At 55.1% G+C, this 17,907-nt stretch overlaps 8 protein-coding genes across 8 annotated transcripts; 6 read left to right on the forward strand and 2 right to left on the reverse strand.

Moving 5' to 3' along the window:
• Positions 1 to 397: 397 nt before the first annotated feature.
• Positions 398 to 1,850, forward strand: L226DRAFT_309971 (uncharacterized protein). The gene has a single exon (XM_067673785.1). It carries the CDS (start codon positions 500 to 502, stop codon positions 1,676 to 1,678), a length of 1,179 nt encoding a protein of 392 aa, XP_067529484.1. The 5' UTR covers positions 398 to 499; the 3' UTR covers positions 1,679 to 1,850.
• A 1,286-nt stretch (positions 1,851 to 3,136) lies between these two features.
• Positions 3,137 to 3,916, reverse strand: L226DRAFT_540221 (uncharacterized protein). Its single transcript, XM_067681827.1, has 3 exons — positions 3,805 to 3,916; positions 3,361 to 3,752; positions 3,137 to 3,290 (listed from the first exon to the last, which is right to left on the reverse strand). The coding sequence occupies exons 1-2, from the start codon at positions 3,886 to 3,888 to the stop codon at positions 3,378 to 3,380; spliced, it is 459 nt and encodes a 152-aa protein (XP_067529485.1). The 5' UTR covers positions 3,889 to 3,916; the 3' UTR covers positions 3,137 to 3,290; positions 3,361 to 3,377.
• Positions 3,917 to 5,199: 1,283 nt separating this feature from the next.
• Positions 5,200 to 6,416, forward strand: L226DRAFT_617172 (uncharacterized protein). The gene is made up of 2 exons (XM_067686992.1): positions 5,200 to 6,251; positions 6,313 to 6,416. The coding sequence occupies exons 1-2, from the start codon at positions 5,263 to 5,265 to the stop codon at positions 6,341 to 6,343; spliced, it is 1,020 nt and encodes a 339-aa protein (XP_067529486.1). The 5' UTR covers positions 5,200 to 5,262; the 3' UTR covers positions 6,344 to 6,416.
• A 534-nt stretch (positions 6,417 to 6,950) lies between these two features.
• L226DRAFT_575987 (uncharacterized protein) lies at positions 6,951 to 8,075 on the forward strand (the record flags this gene model as incomplete). The annotated part of the gene is made up of 1 exon (XM_067685283.1): positions 6,951 to 8,075. One exon carries the CDS (start codon positions 6,951 to 6,953, stop codon positions 8,073 to 8,075), a length of 1,125 nt encoding a protein of 374 aa, XP_067529487.1.
• Positions 8,076 to 10,089: 2,014 nt separating this feature from the next.
• Positions 10,090 to 11,099, forward strand: L226DRAFT_575988 (uncharacterized protein; the record flags this gene model as incomplete). The annotated part of the gene is made up of 2 exons (XM_067685284.1): positions 10,090 to 10,670; positions 10,724 to 11,099. 2 exons carry the CDS (start codon positions 10,090 to 10,092, stop codon positions 11,097 to 11,099), a joined length of 957 nt encoding a protein of 318 aa, XP_067529488.1.
• Positions 11,100 to 11,752: 653 nt separating this feature from the next.
• L226DRAFT_575989 (uncharacterized protein) lies at positions 11,753 to 12,999 on the forward strand (the record flags this gene model as incomplete). The annotated part of the gene is made up of 2 exons (XM_067685285.1): positions 11,753 to 12,546; positions 12,606 to 12,999. 2 exons carry the CDS (start codon positions 11,753 to 11,755, stop codon positions 12,997 to 12,999), a joined length of 1,188 nt encoding a protein of 395 aa, XP_067529489.1.
• Positions 13,000 to 13,947: 948 nt separating this feature from the next.
• Positions 13,948 to 16,292, forward strand: L226DRAFT_575990 (carotenoid ester lipase precursor; the record flags this gene model as incomplete). The annotated part of the gene is made up of 13 exons (XM_067685286.1): positions 13,948 to 14,120; positions 14,190 to 14,386; positions 14,439 to 14,503; positions 14,565 to 14,605; positions 14,656 to 14,736; positions 14,800 to 14,873; positions 14,926 to 14,995; positions 15,048 to 15,315; positions 15,369 to 15,474; positions 15,527 to 15,578; positions 15,635 to 15,885; positions 15,953 to 15,987; positions 16,044 to 16,292. 13 exons carry the CDS (start codon positions 13,948 to 13,950, stop codon positions 16,290 to 16,292), a joined length of 1,662 nt encoding a protein of 553 aa, XP_067529490.1.
• Positions 16,293 to 16,384: 92 nt separating this feature from the next.
• On the reverse strand, positions 16,385 to 17,771 carry L226DRAFT_310180 (uncharacterized protein). Its single transcript, XM_067673787.1, has 6 exons — positions 17,750 to 17,771; positions 17,431 to 17,624; positions 17,344 to 17,354; positions 17,196 to 17,287; positions 17,056 to 17,130; positions 16,385 to 16,995 (listed from the first exon to the last, which is right to left on the reverse strand). The coding sequence occupies exons 2-6, from the start codon at positions 17,587 to 17,589 to the stop codon at positions 16,478 to 16,480; spliced, it is 855 nt and encodes a 284-aa protein (XP_067529491.1). The 5' UTR covers positions 17,590 to 17,624; positions 17,750 to 17,771; the 3' UTR covers positions 16,385 to 16,477.
• Between the last annotated feature and the right edge of the window lie 136 nt (positions 17,772 to 17,907).

Genomic DNA, 17,907 nt, shown 5'->3' on the forward strand with positions numbered 1-17,907 from the left:
CCCGTGTGGGGCGTGTGACGGTCAGGAGAACCTCAAGCTGCTTACGGTATGGGTGAGTCGGTTGCGTATGCAGTTGGCCTTGCGAGCATTGTCCTTACTTCGTCGTCTCGTCTCGTTCTCGATGAGACGTCCGTTGGCCAGTCGAGCTCTACGGCATCCCGGTAAACGGGCGAGTTCAATGAGAAGGTTCAGTCGATGTCCATAAGCTTCAGGTCTATGCGTGAACGTTCTCATCACGCCGCCCAACCTTCGATAATATCTGTGGCGCGCCTGAGTCGTTGCCGCAAGGCTCATACGAAAGCTTGGTAGAGCACAGCCGCAGCCTGAGCCTCACAGGTTTGCAAAAGGAAGCTGTTGCCACATTCCCCGATTCGTGTCCAATGCGCCTTTCCTGCCAGTGTACCGCTTTGCTCGCTTTGGCACCCATGGACCACCAGCACGAGGAGGCGTAAATGATATAAGTACGACGGACTCTCTCTCCCCGGGTTGTCATACTCTGATGATGTCCCAGCCCGTAGAACATACCCGCTCCTCGACTGCCGCCTCAGAGGGCTCGGAGAAGCAACGTTCGCCGTGCCTGTGGCGGGTCCTTGTCCGCCGGGCCTCTGACGCCACAGGCATAGTGGCAACCCCGAGCCCCAGCATCCTACGGTCGCCGAGTTCAAGTTCCATCTCCGAAACCAGGAAGCAGTCGCATGGAGGTGCGACGAACTCTGAGGGTTCACCGCATACGCAGACAAAAGAACGTGGGGCGTCGGAGGCTGAGAACCGTCAGCGTGCACGGCCGCAGCCCACTAAGGCTGTGGCGCAGGACAGTCCTGCCACTCCGAATCCTCATCTCTCCCGGAAGGACCGACGGGTCGTCCAGGACATGCTATGGAAGATCGCGCGCAAACTACACCAGACCGTCCCCCGGAGTCCTCCCACTACCGGCAATAACCCGGTCAAGCTCAAGAGCTGTCTCGAACTTCCTCATTTCTTATGGGTTTGGCGATGCAAGTCCGATGGAGAGTCCGGGAATACAGCTCCGCAGCTGTACCTCCGTACCCTCCCACTCCGCCATGGTGACCTGCGGGTAGAATCTTGGTGGCAGAGCTGTCGGTATCGGGTGGCGCACCTGCAGATGTCGTCGGAACCCGCCGGCTCGGAAGGCAACCATTCTGCGACGTGCCGTGCAACGTTCACTTTCGACGAGGCGAAAAACTCCCACTGGTGGCATCGAGATAGGACCACTTCAGCGATTGTCATCGCCAAGACGGCACGGCCGCCACCGACAGACTCGGACAAAGGCGCGGACAAAGGCGCAAAGAGGAGGTTTCTGAAGGCATTCCTGGAGGACGTGCAGATGCTCGGGAACGAGGCGAAGATCTACGACGTCTTCCCGGCCGCGCTCATGGGATATAAGGAGGCTCGGTCTCATGCTGGCGTCTGGTCTAAACCGAGGACGAAATTGGTAGACGATCCTGACAGTGCGCTCGTACCGAAGTTTTACGGGTACTATACACCGTACGAACCACCTGCTACGCTTACGACAGGTCTGCATGGCCTAAAGACTGGGAAAAAAGGAGGTCAGCAGCGATACAAAGCAGAGATACGCTCGCCAATCCTGCTCATCGAAGACTGCGGCAATGAAATCAAAACATACGGGCTTACCAAGAGGGACAGGTGCGTAGCATAGCCTCTTAAGTCATCTGTGATTTGCGCGAATTGCTGACCTTTCCCGAATCCCGACTCCTTCTGCACTAGGCTCGACGTGCAGGAGTCGCTGATGAGGAGACTCCACGACGCGGGCTTTACGCAAGGCTCGTATCGCTCGCGCAACTTCGTCGTGGAGGACGGGCTTCAGGAGGAGGATTCCCCGCACTAAAGGATCATCGATTTCGGACGCGGGTTGTCGAGGAAGGACCTTCGTGCACGCTACGGGAAAGTGGTTGGTCAGCGTGAGTTTGAACGGTATGTTGAGCGGGATAGGGGTGAAATGCAGGAGGCACGGATGGAGTATCTCGATGAGGAGGAGGAATTTAGTCAGGTTGGGGTTGCGGACACCTAGCTCGGGAGTTATCTTGCACAGTGAATGCGAAGTAGCATAGAGTAACGAAATAATGTGGTTTCTTGAACATCCCTGCGGTGCCAGTGGTAAATTTGGTGGAAAGAGGGAGCAAATAACGCTACGCTGAACGGACTGACGTAGACGGTAGCGTAGGGTAAAGACGGAGAGTGGGTAGAATAGAAAGTGGCATTGAAAGGGGCATGGGTGCACGGGCCACTCGAGTAGGACTCTTGCAGTAGATACGAGAAGACAGAAGACGCGCTGTGAGATAGACAGAATGAAATACGCACCTGATAGCAGAGGTATATTGACTCGGACTCCGAGTCCATACGGTTCAGCACTGAGCTCGCCGTTGAAAGTCTGAGGCTGTTCTAACATTCATGTAAAGAATTGTGTTGTAATTATGTCAGTCATATCCTGCACGCGCATGAAGCATACGAACTGACAAGAAGCAGCCAAGGTATGCGAGACGTGCGGCGCTGTTCGGTCAGGATTTTGGCGTAGCGGGCATGCCGGTGACCCGAATTGTCATAAAATCATATATTTCGCGCGGAAACACAGCACAGGAAGAAGCAGAAAGGTGAGGATGGACCATGGTGGTCGTCGAGGTCGAAGTTCAAGGAGCTCGTACCGGGATCGCCACCGCTGTAACGGAGCGCCCAGTGTTACGTGATCATGATGATGAATGATGCTAAGTTTGAGTTGTCTACTTTCAGTCTACAACGACCGTGACCGCGGCGACGATCCCTGTTGGTTGTGCTCTGTTGCTCTCGCCTGCGGGTCTTCGAACAATGAACAACAACACCCCTTGGGAACTTCGATCGTCAACGGCACAGACCCCACTTCTCGCCGGCACCGACCTTCGGGTCCGCAACTGTGGTCCGTCAGTCTCGCTGCGTGTAGGTTCAACTGAACCGCAGACTAAATCTACACCTCCCCTAGACCGATCTTGACCACTCCAGCGCCTCCGCCTATTCTCGTTGCCATCTGATAGCGTCAGGTGCTTTCATCCCGTTCTGATTCAGCGCGTCGGCGGCACATTTCGAACGGACGCTCCGGGTGCCTTCGCAAGGTCTTCTCTTCTGCATATAAGTTCAAATGGTCTTTAAAATTGGGTAAGTACTCGTACACTCATAATCGTACCAGTCTTAGAGGCTGTAGCCTTGACACTGCATATTACTATAGTACATTTACTAGAATGGCCATAAAACCCGACCTGACACAGCGGAATCATTCGACGCTGAGTAACATCAGTAATGAGGGAAACAGTTACAGATATATTGAAGGAAGGTGCGTAACACGCGACTCACCTCAGGTGCTCGGTTCGTTAAGTTGGAGACGCCATAACAAAAATCGAATTCGTGCCCGGAGTATAGCAGTACGCTCCGTTCAACCAATCGCCGCAAGCCTGATAATCGTTGCAAGCCACATCGCAGTTGTTGCCGCTGCAGAAGTAAACGTCGCCGATGGCGCCGAGACAGTTCGTGTCCGGAGCATACAGACACACGGGAGGGCCGTTATACATGGTGCAGGGGCCGCTGCCGCAGGTGTTATCGATGACCTCGCTGCAGTAGATGACGATGACGTTGTCGGGCGCGAGTGGGGCATTGCGGTCGAGGTGTTTACCGATGAAGGTGATGTTCGCCTGGTCGGTGGTGTCGAGCCAGTGGTAGACATCGTCGAGCGTCATGTGCTTCGTGACCTGCGGAGAAAAGATGTGAGCGAGCAGTAGCGGCTTTATATGAGAGACTAACTGGAGCAGGACTGGCAGTCGCTGGATGGAGCATCGTAGCGACGACGGAGAGCGCGAGAGCGGTGAGCTTGAGCAAGTACCGCATGGTGAGTGTAAGGCGGCTTGGTAGATCGTTACTGAGGTGATGTCTATCTTGTCCCGATCCTTTTATACGGTTTTGCACTCAACTCAGCCGGAACTCGACCTTTGCTCGGATGCAGTCCCATCGGAGGGCGGACGTCCCTGGCCGATGCGTTCGCTTCTAAGCCATGCCTCCGCCACCCAACCAGCTCCGTCGGCCTGTCCTCGCCAAAAAGAACGGCTTGTCATATGTGCCTTCGACAGCCCGAGGCCCATTTTGTACGGTCGAAGCGGCTCTTGTCAGCCAGTTTCGGCCAGATTGGACCCTGAAGTCTTATCCATCCTCCAGGCCCAGCGCGCCCGCTATTCTTGTTCCCGTGTGAGATGTCCAGTGCTTTCCGCACCGGTCCGGTTTACAGAATTGTTGTGAGTGCTTCCTCAGTTGAGTACGTTAATCACAACTTTCCCTGTCTCACCAGTATGCTTGAATCTGATTGATCTTAGCAATTGGGCTGGGGCTAAGAACTAGGTATCCGAGAGTCCGAGAGTGCGGCGAGACGTTCTCGAGCTACGTGCGAGCGAATAGCACGCTCACCTTCCGACTTCAAACCAAGGCGTCAGCATTTTTTAGAAATTGATCCAGAATACCTTACGCTTGACCGTAAACACCACTGGCATTACGGTGTCCTGGAAAAGAACTCGAAGGGATGTTGTGGCTGAGGAGGAAGTCCGTATATCCCCAAGAAGGCAATCTCGAGCGGTGAGCGTCTGTTTCCAGCTTTTTTTCCCTCGACGACCACGACGACCTCATCGCCGGCATTCTGGACATCGACGAACACTTGGCTTGGTCTCGAATACCTGGGAGCTCGAATGGCATTTATCTCTCCTGAGTCTCCACCCACCGTTAGTCGCACGGAAGGCGATCCCTCGTTTTGAACTACTGTCGATCCTCTTGTTTGTGAAGACGAAGCCATAATCTAGATTCTGGAAGCCCATGTAAAGCTCGTATACATTGCGGATACAATGTCTACAGCGCACTGTTTCCGCCCTGTGTCTGCATATACGGCAACTTGCCACCTACGTCGATGCTGTGGGGAGGATGAGGCCCTGAAGCCTTCGACGAATCACCAGCTAAGAAGTATCGAGGGAAGTGTGGAGGAACCGAAGGGAGAGTGAGGATTGCGAGCTAAGATGCTGCTATGGGTCCCGAGGTACGCAATTATATGATCACTTTGTCCAGAACGAACGATAGTTCGCCTTCAGACTACCGAAAAGAGGGAAGTTGTACGTGTTGCTTCTTTCATGGCATTCTCGCTTTGACGCGATCTAAGCGCACCACCCACCTGTCTGTGACTATATATCAAGTTGTCTCACGTATCCTCCCCGTATCCTTCTCGATATGCATGAATTCGACCCACTCGACAATATTCCTGGCGGAGACCACACCCACCGTCACGTCTCCGAGGCCGGTGTCTTCGCCACTCAGCCTGTATCTGCACCTCCGTTCTACACGCCGCCGCCACAGGACACCAGTTACTCGACAGGACCACTGTTCGCCATGGCGATGGACCTCAGGCCTGCTCTGGACGAGGTCGCATTCACTTCTCGCAAGAGAAAGCGCGGCGCGGGCCGGACGCATCCCCGTCACGCACCCGATGAGACCTACTCTGGCATGCATCGCGACCCTGCACATTATGTCGTCCACGCCGATGTCCCCGCGCTGTCTCTAGACGTCTCCGCTTCGATGCTGAAGCTCGCTACGTCGATGTATCCTCTGCACGCCAAGGTTGCGAAAGAGAACGCCGAGCATTTCCAGACACATGGCCTACGCCACCTCCGCGGGCTCATCGCCTGGTCCGACTACCCACTCCACCTATATGTCCATTGCGAACAGATATCTCCCGTTCCGACACTCTACGTTCGACGCATCTCCGAGTACTCGCAGGAACCCGATGAAGATTCCGACATGGACGTTAATGACGGTCTGCCTGTGGCGCATCTCCACATCGGTAGCGGCGAAGACCCCAGCGACTCCGAGCACATGCTTCACTACGAGACGCGATCGTGGTCCAGGTTCACTTTCATCGCGTATGGCGGCGAGATGAGGAAAGCCAAAGTCATGACGACCAGGCTGAACAGCACGCCCACTTGCAACGACTATGATATTCTGTGCAACCCGAGCACGGTGGGGACTTCGGACGACCCCAGCCCAAGCGTGGTATATCTCCCCAGAGGCTATGATTGCACAAGCGGACAGCTTCATCTGAACTGTTGTGAAGGCTTATGCAAGGAGAACACGCCTATCGTGCTGGGCGGGTGGATCCCCAGGAGCCAGTCCGACGCCGCGAACACAAGTATGACTGCGCCTCCCCGGAAGCGACAGAGGAGGTTCGTGCTTCCGCTTATCGGCTCTGATCTGCGTCGTGTTCCTGAAGATCCGCCCGTCTAGGTCCGTTAGTTCTGCGTGGGAGGGAAGGTGATGCATCCTCCCGTTAGACGATTTCCTGTCATGCTCCTCCTCCGTTGTAGTATCTTTCTTTCACTTGAGCCGGCCTCAAGTATCTTCATCACTACAATGAGACTGTTGTTCCTTGTCTGCGTGTATTAAGGTGCGTGACGAGAAGAGAGCAAAGGTTTGCACATGGGTAGGTGAGCGAGCGCTACAAAACGCGCTACCCTCGGCATGCGCCGTATGGGCGGTGCGCAGACGTTTCTACTGAACGACCACCACGCCGGCGGCCTCGCCCCTTCTCCCTCTCGGGAAAGTGGAACACAGCTTCAGTGCTTCTTCCATCATATCGGCTGCCATCTCACTTTCCACATTCTTCTCCCTCAGTCAGCCTCCCATCGACGTCTCATGCCTCGACGAGTCGTTAGTGCATCGCGCACAAGATCCAGGTGCCTCAAGGCCTGCCTTATGCTCTCCGACGCACAGGCCCCACTCCACAGAGAAGTTCTCAAGATTGCACGCGTCGACCTTGAAGCTCATGATATCTTGCACGCGCCCGAGCTGGTGGCGAGTATAAAGGTGTTGTTCGTTGTTCTCGACGAAACTCGAGCACCTACCCACTCTTCGCTCTCGCCACCATGGTTTCGTTCAAGCTGCCCGCGTTTCCGACGTTTCGCCCACGTTTCCGCCGGCAGATGACGGAGACCCTCTCCGACACCCTCTCCGACGCTCTGACGGTCCTTCCGAGAGGCTTCCCTATCCGAGTTCATCCTCGTCCCGCTCGCCACACGACACCCCAGAATGTGGGGGATGTGGCGGAGGAGATTGACGAACTCTACAGGGAGCTCAAGGCCAAGATCGCAGCCCGCGAAGCCCACAGTCACACCACTGTGGCGGCGCCACAAGGCGCGACCGCCACAGGTGGCGAACCTCTCTCCCCTTCTTCCTCGCCCCCGTCATCGAGCCCAAAGCCCTCCTACGAGCGTTCAAGCTCAAAGAATCACGACGAGCGCATCGCGAACTTGTTAAACAGGGTCGCCGCCCGTATGTCATCGCTAGCGCTGTACCCCATCGACGGCACCATCGCGAAGGAGAACATCTCGCACTTCCGTGTGCGCGATCTCCGTAAGCTCAACTTCCTCCTGAGGAAGGCCGACTTCCCCGACTACCTCATCGTCCACTACACCCGGGTTAACCCCAAGCCTGTGGCGTACGTCCGCGTCCTCCCCTCCTTCCCCAAGGACGCCCTCATGTTCATCAACCCCGACGTCCTGGAGGGTGTTGGCTTGCACCCGCGTGTCGCGCACCTGCATATCTCCGACGACGAACAAATCACCACGTCCTACCACTCCTCGGAGCGTAACGCTGTCTTTACTCTCCCGCTTGGAAAGCAGCAGACCGTGCTCCGGAGCCGTGTCATGGCCAAGATGGCCCCGGCGATGTGCACCGCTCACCAGAGTTTGCAATGCGTGGCGACGTCCGCGAACGACTACTTCAACAGGCACATCGCCTCCGGACGGCATCTCCCCGTCGACTATCCCATATTTTATGGGATGTACCTCCCGTACGAGTCGATCGGAAGGAACATGCACACGGAGTGCGAGCATGGCATCTCGGGATGCCAGGAGATGTCCCCGATCATGCTCATAGAGGACATCGACTCGCCGCCTGTGCAGGTGATGTCGCTGGAGGAGTGGCGCGCTGCTCCTGCGAAGCGGGAGGCTCCCTTTGCGGCCCGCCCGCCCGCGGTGTCGGCCATGTAGTCAGAGCGACGGTTTCGTCGATAGTATACCCATGGACGTCGCAGTCAACTAGTGGCGCAGATGTCCGTCGTGATTCGTTCTCTCTCTGTATGTACAAATAGCATATCTCCCCGCTCAGTCTCTTCCTGCTGCGTTTGGATGTAGTAGCTCTCCGTCCCGAGCTCTTTGTTTGTAAGAGTACATCCTGGAATCAACAGCTATTGTATAGCCTTGCTTCTCCGCTGCGTCCTGGACTCTGGTGCGCGACTCGGCTAGAGCATCGCTACAAATGGACAACGAGCAGAACTCTTGTTCTATTCGCATCCGCCTCTGGCCGTTGCGTCTTCTGAACAGCGATGGGCCTAGGTGGGGTGCGGAAGATGCGTTGTAGTATTGTTTGAGTATCGGCGTCTCCATGGTCACTTGTCTACTAGCATGGCGCTTTTGTCTCCTTGGAATCCCTAGATAGTCGAACTCAGGCTCGCGTGGCAAGAGACGCACACCCAGATATCCAACTTCGTGAATGAGTTGCGCCGCCTCTCGATCTCAAGGCACTTTGCCCCGCGCTTCCTATCACAGCCTGGGCCAACGTGACTATCTGGAGACCACACAGTGGGAAGATAAGGAGGCGCGGTCTGGTATCGCATATATATCAGCGGCAGCGACTCTCCAGTTCTGTCGAAACCCACTATGGCTTCCTCCATTGTCAACTCGGTACACAGCGGGGTTCATAAGCCCGAGCGGGAAGCCATCCCTCCAACACTCACCCGGGGCATCTGGCAAACGGTCGCGGTTGCTACAGCAGTCGCTGGGCACAATCCAATGACCCAAGCCATCCTTGTCGTCGACGCTTCCCTTGCACCGGTAAACGCCTCTGCCTCAGTGCAGAACGTACAAGTTGAAGATACTGGTGGCGGTTCGTGACCTGCGCGATCTGCACAACTAGTAACTGCGTGAAGGTCAGTACTAGTTTTCTCGAGTAGCTCGTATTCATCAGAACACTTACGCAAAATTTGAGGGTCTTTTAGGCTGCAGCGCTACTATTAGAAGAACATGATACCCATTGTCGGAGGTCATCGTAGAGAGGGGCAGGATGGAGAGGTCCACTGCGCGGGGCGGGTCGAGGAACTTGGACCATCCGGGGATCGAACCCTGCTCTCGAGAAGCCGGCCGCTCGGCATGTCCGGCGAAAGCCGGAATGCTGGCGACTCTGCCGCCTTTTCCTCTTCTCCTCTTCTCTTCACTTCCTCCTTGCTCAGTTCACGAGTACTCATTATGCAATGCGAACAACTTACGGATTAACCGCATGCACATGTGTACTGCATGAACGCATACGCAATACGGGAAGTCATCCACCAAGAACGCTACAGCCTTCACCTGCTGTCACTAATGCTATTGTATCGCCATTGTTTGCAAGAACAAACCGTCAAACTCAATATTCAAGGTTTCGTAGTGTATCTGGGTGTTTTGCTCACGTCTTGTCGCTAGATCCGACGTGGTAATGTGCTCGCCCTGGCAGGGAAGACAAGGCGATGTGAACTCACAAGGAAATACGTGCGTGCTCTCTATAGTGTGCGCTCGTCCTTCACCCCCACGAACCACAATTGGTTGCTATTGCGACAATGATCGACTTGACAAGCGCTCCTCGGCTCGGTATATATCCTCGTCACAGATTCAGCGCACCTAGACTCCGTCAACCCAGAACAAACGTCTCACTCAGTCTTCGTACTTAGCAGGCACCATGGGTCGCCTCCCCTCAGTCTCAACCCTTGCGGCGACATCCACCTCTCTAGTTGCGCTCGGAAGCATCGGACTCGGACTGGCAGTAGTCGGGCTCGTCTCTTCGACCGCTACTAGCCGTACACGTCTCACCTCGTGGGTTAAATCGTGGCCTCGGTATCTGAGTGAATTGTCCACTTCGATATCCAGAGTGTGGCGCCGGTCGCCACATCGCACGGTCATTATCCCTACCCTACATTCCTACATCCCCAGCACCAATCTTCCGGATTACATCCTTGTACACGATCCTTGCGATATGACCGAAACTGGTCTCTCCAACCGCTGCGCCGAGCTAGGCCGGATGGTCCCGTACTATCGTGTCCCGGAGCCAGCCTCTACCGTCGGATTCCCCCAGCCCGCGCCTCCTGAGCTTCGTGAGCTGTTGGATTTGGACGAGGACGCTCGTAATCATCGTGTGGCACGCCTCTTCCTGCACTACATCGACACCATCGGAACAGGCGAAAGCTCCATTGTCAATGCTGCACCAATGTTGTTCCCGCCAGGGAGCGGCGTCTGGCCGTCCGTCGTGGTGGCGAAGGTTGCGCGAGGTTTATGCAGCTCCGTCAGGATGCTCGACCACGAGGCCGCGATCTACAGCCTCTTTCCACGCGATATCATGGAGGACACACCCGCTGGTCCTGCAGTCGTGCCCAAATTCTACGGATATTACCTCCCAATGAAGGTCTCCGACGTGTCGTCATCCTTCGAGCGCCATACCGCAGATTGCACAGCTATAGCGGAGGGCCGAGAGTGCATTTTCGAGGCCCCGTGTCCCATCCTTCTGATGGAGGCATTCGACCAATCTCCGCAGGGATCAACATTGCCGCTCGAGCAACAGTGCGTACGATCACCTCCGAAGTGTCATCGTATACTGACCAAGTCACTCGCAGGGAACGGCACTCATCGATGCTACGCCGTCTGCATGAAGCGGGCTTCAGTCACGGCTCGACGACTATTAGTGACATAGCCATACGGTCGCACGCCTCTGCTTCATCGTTGGAAGAGGGACCAGATATGCGTCTGGTGGACTTCGGGTACAGCGCTTCACTGGAACTGTTGCGGCGTAAGCTTGGGTCGGACAAAGGGGATGCAGTGTTCCCCGCGATGTGTCATGAAGACGATGCTATCCTCCGGAGGCGTCGCAAAGCCGATCCTGCGCTGGAACGTCAGGAGCTCGAGCTCGCTGCTGGCCAGCACGCGGACTTGGAAGGCTTGCGGAGCGCGTTCCCACCGGGACCCCCGGACAATTGGTGGCAGCGCGTGTAGTAACGATTATGGTCGTACTGTTTCATCGCAGACCACCTTACCCACACTGAGTGGAGGATAAATTTGACGATGGTCTTGTCCGCACTTGGCGTGGCCGGCGAGTCAGTTCAAACGCGTAAGTGAACTAATAAGCGAGTCAATAATCAAGTAAGCACCCAGTAAATAACTTGAAGTAAGTATTCTACGAGCGTCTTTCCGGCTTCTTCTCTTCCATCATGATCATCTTGAATACAACACCGCCCATGCACGGTGCCCATGCACGGTGCGGCCAGGAACGTACGGTGAACCTGAAATGTTGTTTTGTACACATCAACATGAACTCACGCCTTGTATGTCCCTAGCGACCAGCTGCACGGCCGGCCAAGAGGCAAGTCAAGCGCAAAGACCACGACCAGCTATCCTAGGATCGGAGAAAAGTGCCTATGCTTCTTCTGAGCTTCTATCGTTGTCAAGACATGCGAACTATTGTTTGTGTTATTGAGCTCCCGTCCGGAAGAAGGTCTCCGGCTATTGTTGCAGGATCTGCGGGCTCGCGCCACTGCGACTCGGACGGAACGGATGAGGCGTATAAGTTGCACAATTCGACACTCGGTACGTCTGCAACCATACTAACTCCACTTCATTTCTCAATCAACCTTACCCTACTCAATCAAATGGCTCTCCTCCGCAGACTCTTTCGGATAGTAGACCTGTTCTGGTCTCTCGTTGCGTCATATCTACCCCTACCTTTCAGTCTCGGTCCACCCATCCGACCGCAATACTTTTCTTCCAGAGAGCTGGAACATAGAGCACGCATCACGGGCGCGTTGTCCCGCTACTTAACGGATGACCTGCCAGTCCTGGAGGACTCCATCCCAGACGACGAGCTTCCCGACTTCCTCCTCGTTCACGACCCGCACGGCGTAACGGACTGGGTGGCACCGGATGGCGACGGAGCGGACTGGGCGATTCCGTACTACAGAGTCAAGAACCCGCTGCGCGGGTTGGACGCCACCGCTCCTGAGGTCATCCCTAAGGACGCGCGCACGGCGCACCTCTATGTCCACCCGAAGAACCTGCTGGGACAAGGCCATCACGCTTGGGTGTATCGCGCGCCACTGTCCCTCGGGAGCGACGCTCAGCCGTCTGTTGTGGCGGCGAAGCTGGGAAGCGAGAACTGCACGGCGATGAGGATGCTCGCGAACGAGGCGGCGATGTACTCGCTGTTCCCGCGAGAGTTCATGCAAGACTCGCCAGCGGGTCCGGCGGTGGTACCAAAGTTCTACGGGTACTACCTACCCATCCCGATTCATCCGAACCTCCATCGCACGATGTTGTTCCACACGAAGCTGTGTGCGAACTCGGAGGAGGATTGTGGGATCTGGAGCCCAAGTCCTATTCTCCTTGTCGAGGAGTGCGGAAGAGCCCTTGGCAAAGACGAGTGCAAGAGCATGACGCCTGAGCATCAGTACGTCTCACAACTCGCACGTCTTCCCTCGTTCGATGACTAACCTACCTCCGTTCCAGACAACAGTGTGTCGAGATGCTGGGACGCTTCCATGCGGCCGGTATCTTTCACCAGTCCGTCTACGGCCGCAACATACTCATCCAGCCCGGCCCTCTCGACGTCCCGCCCGAGAAGCGTTCGGACGATACTCCAAGCTTCCGTATGATAGACTTCGGGCGCACGGTGGCAGTAGACTTCAGCCGCATAGCCAATGGTAAAGTTATCTTCCATAACTGGAGCCATCGGGAGCAAGAGGCGTTGCAGGAGGTGTGGAGGACTGGGGGAGACGATGAACGGCATGGGCCTAAGGCTGATCACGCTCGGAAATGTCTCAAGGCGATTAGGGAGCGTCACCTCCAGGAATGTTTGGCGATAGACAAATTCCTGCTGAAGAATGAGCTTGTGCAATATTGAAGCTCTACTCTGAGTCTCTCTACAATTGTACTCGTCGCATAAACACTCGCCGCAGCATGCCTTGGTGGACCGGAGCGTTAATGCCCGAATCGGCCCGAATCGGCGCGCCTATATTAGCGCTGAGCTGGCCTGCCAGAAAATCGTCACGTTATCCACCACCATCTTCCTCCTCCTCTGCGTTCATCGGTTTTGACTGCAAAAGCTACTTGGATCTATGAATTGCGGATTGTGTCGAGTTATACTCCCACCGGAGTCTCAGGTCGCAACCGTGGCATCCCCACATAGTCAGAAGTTTGTGTGATTCCTTGCGACGAACTTACGTGCGTCGCGTGAGCAGTGGAGGTGAGCATATAGCTCACAGTACGTTTACATGTCAGAGTGCTGCTTTGATGCGCACTTGATGTTTTATGCGTCTCCAGGGCGATTGACCAGGTGACCCCGTTGAGCCTGATAGAACGACATAGAGCTTCCCGAGTCAACGTTGATCCGCGGTCATGACGGCTCTCCTACACCAACTGAGAGGGGACCTCTGGACGAGTGAATCAATTCTGCTGGAATCAACCCAAATGTTATGGACGAACGCCATCAGTCGCACGCTATTAACACAATCGCTTCGTACCCTTGTGGTCAGTTAGCCTTCTGGATCACGGTTCGTTGATTGATCACAGAAATCCAACAGGCTTCCGGCAGACCATACCCAGGAACGTGAGAATACGACTTCATCTTGTAGATCCTGCACGAGATCGGGCAGCTTGGATCAACGAAAAAGCATGCGCTTCGTCTCGGAAGCAACTCTGCGTCCATCGTGCAGGCCATGAGATCGTAGTCAAAGCCTTCTGGTGCGCGAACTTACTCCTTCTCTTGATGCTAAGGCACAATATCGCTGGCAGAATATATACCATCGCGAGGATGTCCTATGCGCATCGTCGCCGGACGCGTCGTAACACCATGGTCCTTCCTTTGGCGGTAGTATTCCCTCTTTTGCAGCTGTGGTTTGGGTCGGGAGCTCGTGCATACGCGACGAAGGGCGGGACGACTGTGAAGCTCGACCGAGCTACCGTGGTTGGGACGGTGAGCGGCTCAGTTGAGAGTTTCCTTGCGATCCCGTATGCGCAACCCCCGTGAGTGCTCGTGTCGATTCGCGTATCCTCGCCATGCAAGTGGGGACTACTGATCTAACATTGGGACAGGGTTGGGGACCTTCGTTTCCGTCTACCTCAACTTATTGACTCATACAACGGGACAATCAACGCTACTTCTTTGGGCAACCAATGTTTCCAGCAAACAAAGACGCTCCCCACCGGTGCCCCACCCGAAGTCTTGCGTAATGCCCTACCGCTGGTATCGTTCTTCACCGCGAATCCGAATGTTACTCAGAGCGAGGATTGTGAGTGCGACGGTCCGGGTTCTTATCGTACACTCACCATCTACGTTCACAGGCCTGCACGTCAACGTCATCCGCCCAGCAGATGTTCATGCAAATGCCAAGCTTCCCGTACTCTTTGTGAGTAACTTTTCTAACTTGCATATTGTCTGCACAATTGATGTATGGATGCGGGGTCTAGTGGATCCATGGAGGCGGGTTCGCGGACGGCTCGAACGCTATGTATGTGCCGCACTTCGAGACATCAGCATCCGTACTAATTGCGAGCGTAGGACCGGATACAATGGTTCAGCCGTCGTTGAGAGGTCGATCGAGATCGGCGAACCCATTATTTTTGTCGGTGTGAACTACCGGTAAGACCCTGCGTCCGTTCTCATAGACGGAGGGTGAGGCTCAAATTGACCATACACTCGCAGGCTGAACGCCTTCGGGTTCCTAGCAGGGAAGGAGGTGCAGGAAGCAGGCATCGCAAACTTGGGCATGCAGGATCGTGAGCCACTCATCACTTCCCGATAAAAGTACAGACTCGACCCAGTCCACAGAACGTACTGCTCTCCGTTGGATGAACAAATTCATCTCTTCCTTCGGAGGCGACCCCAAGAAGGTCACGATGTAAGTCGTTGCTCAGTCTGCAATCCATGTCGTAAAGCTGAGAAACCCTTAGCTGGGGCGAGAGCGCGGGGGCTATGTCCGTCTCCCTCCACCTGTTACTCAATGGAGGCAACACCGAGGGCCTCTTCCGCGCTGGGATTATGAGCTCTGGTTCAACCATCCCTACCGGAGACATCTCAGACCTACAGGGAACGTACAATCTCATAGTGGACCAAGTCGGGTGCTCGAACGCGACGGACGCGCTCGCATGCTTGCGCACGGTTCCTGCACAGAATATACTCGCTGCTGCGAACAACACTCCGGCCACTACGAGCTTTACGGTAAGTGTAAACTCCATCTCATACTCAATCTTGATACTCATGCTGCTTTCTAGGGTCTTGCGGCTCCGTATATGCCTCGGGCAGATGGTACCTTGATCACGAAGGCCCCTCAGCAGCTTGCGGTCCACGGAAAGATGGCAAACGTCCCTGTCATAATCGGTACTCCTTTCGTATCTCACCTTCGAGATGTCCGACGCTCATGACGGTTCAGGTGACGTCAAGGACGAAGGATCTCTCTTTTCACTTGCCAGCTTCAACATCACGTATGTCTCTCTCATTCTCCCGAGATACTGCAAGCCCTGAACATGTCCGAATATAGGACCGACGAGGAGCTCATCGATTACCTCACCACGTACTGGTTCCCTGGCTCATCTGCCGCAGATCTGAACAAGACTATGGAGCTGTATCCATCGGACCCTGCTGCAGGTACTCCCTTCGACACAGGCAGTGCGAACGCGTTCACGCCGGAGTACAAGCGGATTGCAGCCCTGCAAGGCGACTGGTTCTTCAACGCGCCTCGTCGTCAGCTTCTTGACAGATTCTCATTTCACCAGCCCATGTACAACTTCCGTGAGTACCGGCTCTCATGCCTGCTCGCTCCATTCTGACAGCCACTGACATGCTCGTGGTATTCTAGTGAGCGCGCGTGGTAACTTCACAGGGCTGGGAGACGTAAGCCCCTTCACGCACTCATGCCGATGCTCAGGCTCATATACGCGATTTGTTAGGCTCACGGAAGCGACCTACTGACAGCCTTCCGACCCGGGGACATGACGGACTACTTCGTCCGCTTCGTCAATCACCTTAACCCGAACGGCCTCCATTTCTCACAGCCTTTCTGGCCCCGCTATGACCCGATCACTCGTCTGACCCTTCAGTTCAACGATGGGAGCATTCCTGTTAACGTGACTGTAGACAACAAACGTCGGGAGGGTACAGACGAGCTCTTCAAATTGGGCCTTCGCTTCCCAATCTGATGTTATGCGACTTACTTGCAGCGGAGGACCGATTGAGTCGATTCATGCTATGCATACCATTTGTAGCCATGGCCGCAGGATCGCTTGCCCGGTGCGAAGCGGAGCGCTGAGCGACACCATGGTTTTCTCCTCTCCTATACATGTACAGAGATATAACATTCCTTCCCTCATCACACCCATTCCTTTCACAGCCTGACGATAGTCCACTCCATGACCTGGCCATCACCCGACATCCCCAGCTCCTGCGATTCGACCAGTATCGTCTCGACCTTGACGGTACCTTTCTGGAAGAGTTGGCCATCCCACAAGTCCGACCAACTCTCCGGCGAGTGGTAGAACATGCCACCCGAATCATCTCTATGAGACTCGGCGCTGCTTCCAGATGGTGGTGAGACGCGATGCACGCCAATGACCATCGAGCCGGACTCGGCGGAGAGGAGTCCGGCGATTCCGCGAGCGAGCTGGAGCTGTTGTGACGCATTGAGCTGGTCAAAGACGAAGCATGTGCTGACGACAGACACCTGTCCGTGCAGCGCATTGAGTGATGTCAGTGTGGAGAGCGTCGGAGATGGCGCATAGGATTGGGTGTAGAACGGCCAGACGGCTTCCAGAAAGTATGGGTTGAGGAAGTTCCCAGAGAGGAACGGTACACGACCGATCTCTTGTGTCGCGCCGAATAGTTGCTCTCCTACCGCCCACAGGGCTTCAAGGTATCTCAACATGATCAGCATGAACTTCAGAAGATAGAAGCAGCACTAGTTACCGTCATCAAGATCGGTCGCGACGACACTGTCCGAAGGATAGCCGTCAATGATGGCCTTCCGGACGTCGACACCGACTATCCGCTCTACGTCAGTACACATGAAGCTTTGATAGTGGTTCAAACGTTCAAGGGCCACTCACATCCGTTCCCGATACTCAGGAAGATAGGGTTCCTGCGACTCCGTCCAATCTTGAGAACTTTGTCATATCCCGGGAGCCGTGCGAGGACCAGTCTGGATGCGTTTCCACCATTATACACATGCCACCACTGTGGGCAGAACATACGCACTTGGTGAGATCCTTGTCATTGACGTCGGGATATTTCTGCAGCTCCGATTTTTCAGCCTCAGTCTTCACGATTAGATCTGTTACTGACCTCGAGCCTGGCGGCGAGGATACGTGATGTCAATGCATGGCGATTTTCTATACCTGTCTCTTTCTGATAGAACTCGAGCTCCTCTTCATCGAGCTGTAGCGGGGACGATACGGAGGCATCATCGCAGGCGCGTTGAGTAGGGTTCAGTAGGCCAGGCATGACTGTAGTGCAGAGAGGGATCTGGGGGTACGACGCTGTGAGAAAGGGCCTTCATACTTATGCAGTTGATAGGTCAGCTCGAATACTGCGGAGAAGGAGAAGACGCACCACGTCAAAGTCAATAGCAGGCAGAGTACCTGACAGGGAATCAGGTACGTACCTGCTGTCGGATGCGGTTCGATAAAATCCTCATTGGCTATGCTCTGTGAGAAGTACCGGGACGATCATCCAATATACAACTTCCGGAACCATGTACTTGCAATCGCAACCGTCTCCAGTTCCAGCCTCTGCGCTCCTCCCGTGTCCCGAGCAACTACG

This window comes from Lentinus tigrinus (assembly GCF_003813185.1).
Source record: "Lentinus tigrinus ALCF2SS1-7 unplaced genomic scaffold L226scaffold_53, whole genome shotgun sequence".
NCBI lineage: Eukaryota > Fungi > Basidiomycota > Agaricomycetes > Polyporales > Polyporaceae > Lentinus > Lentinus tigrinus.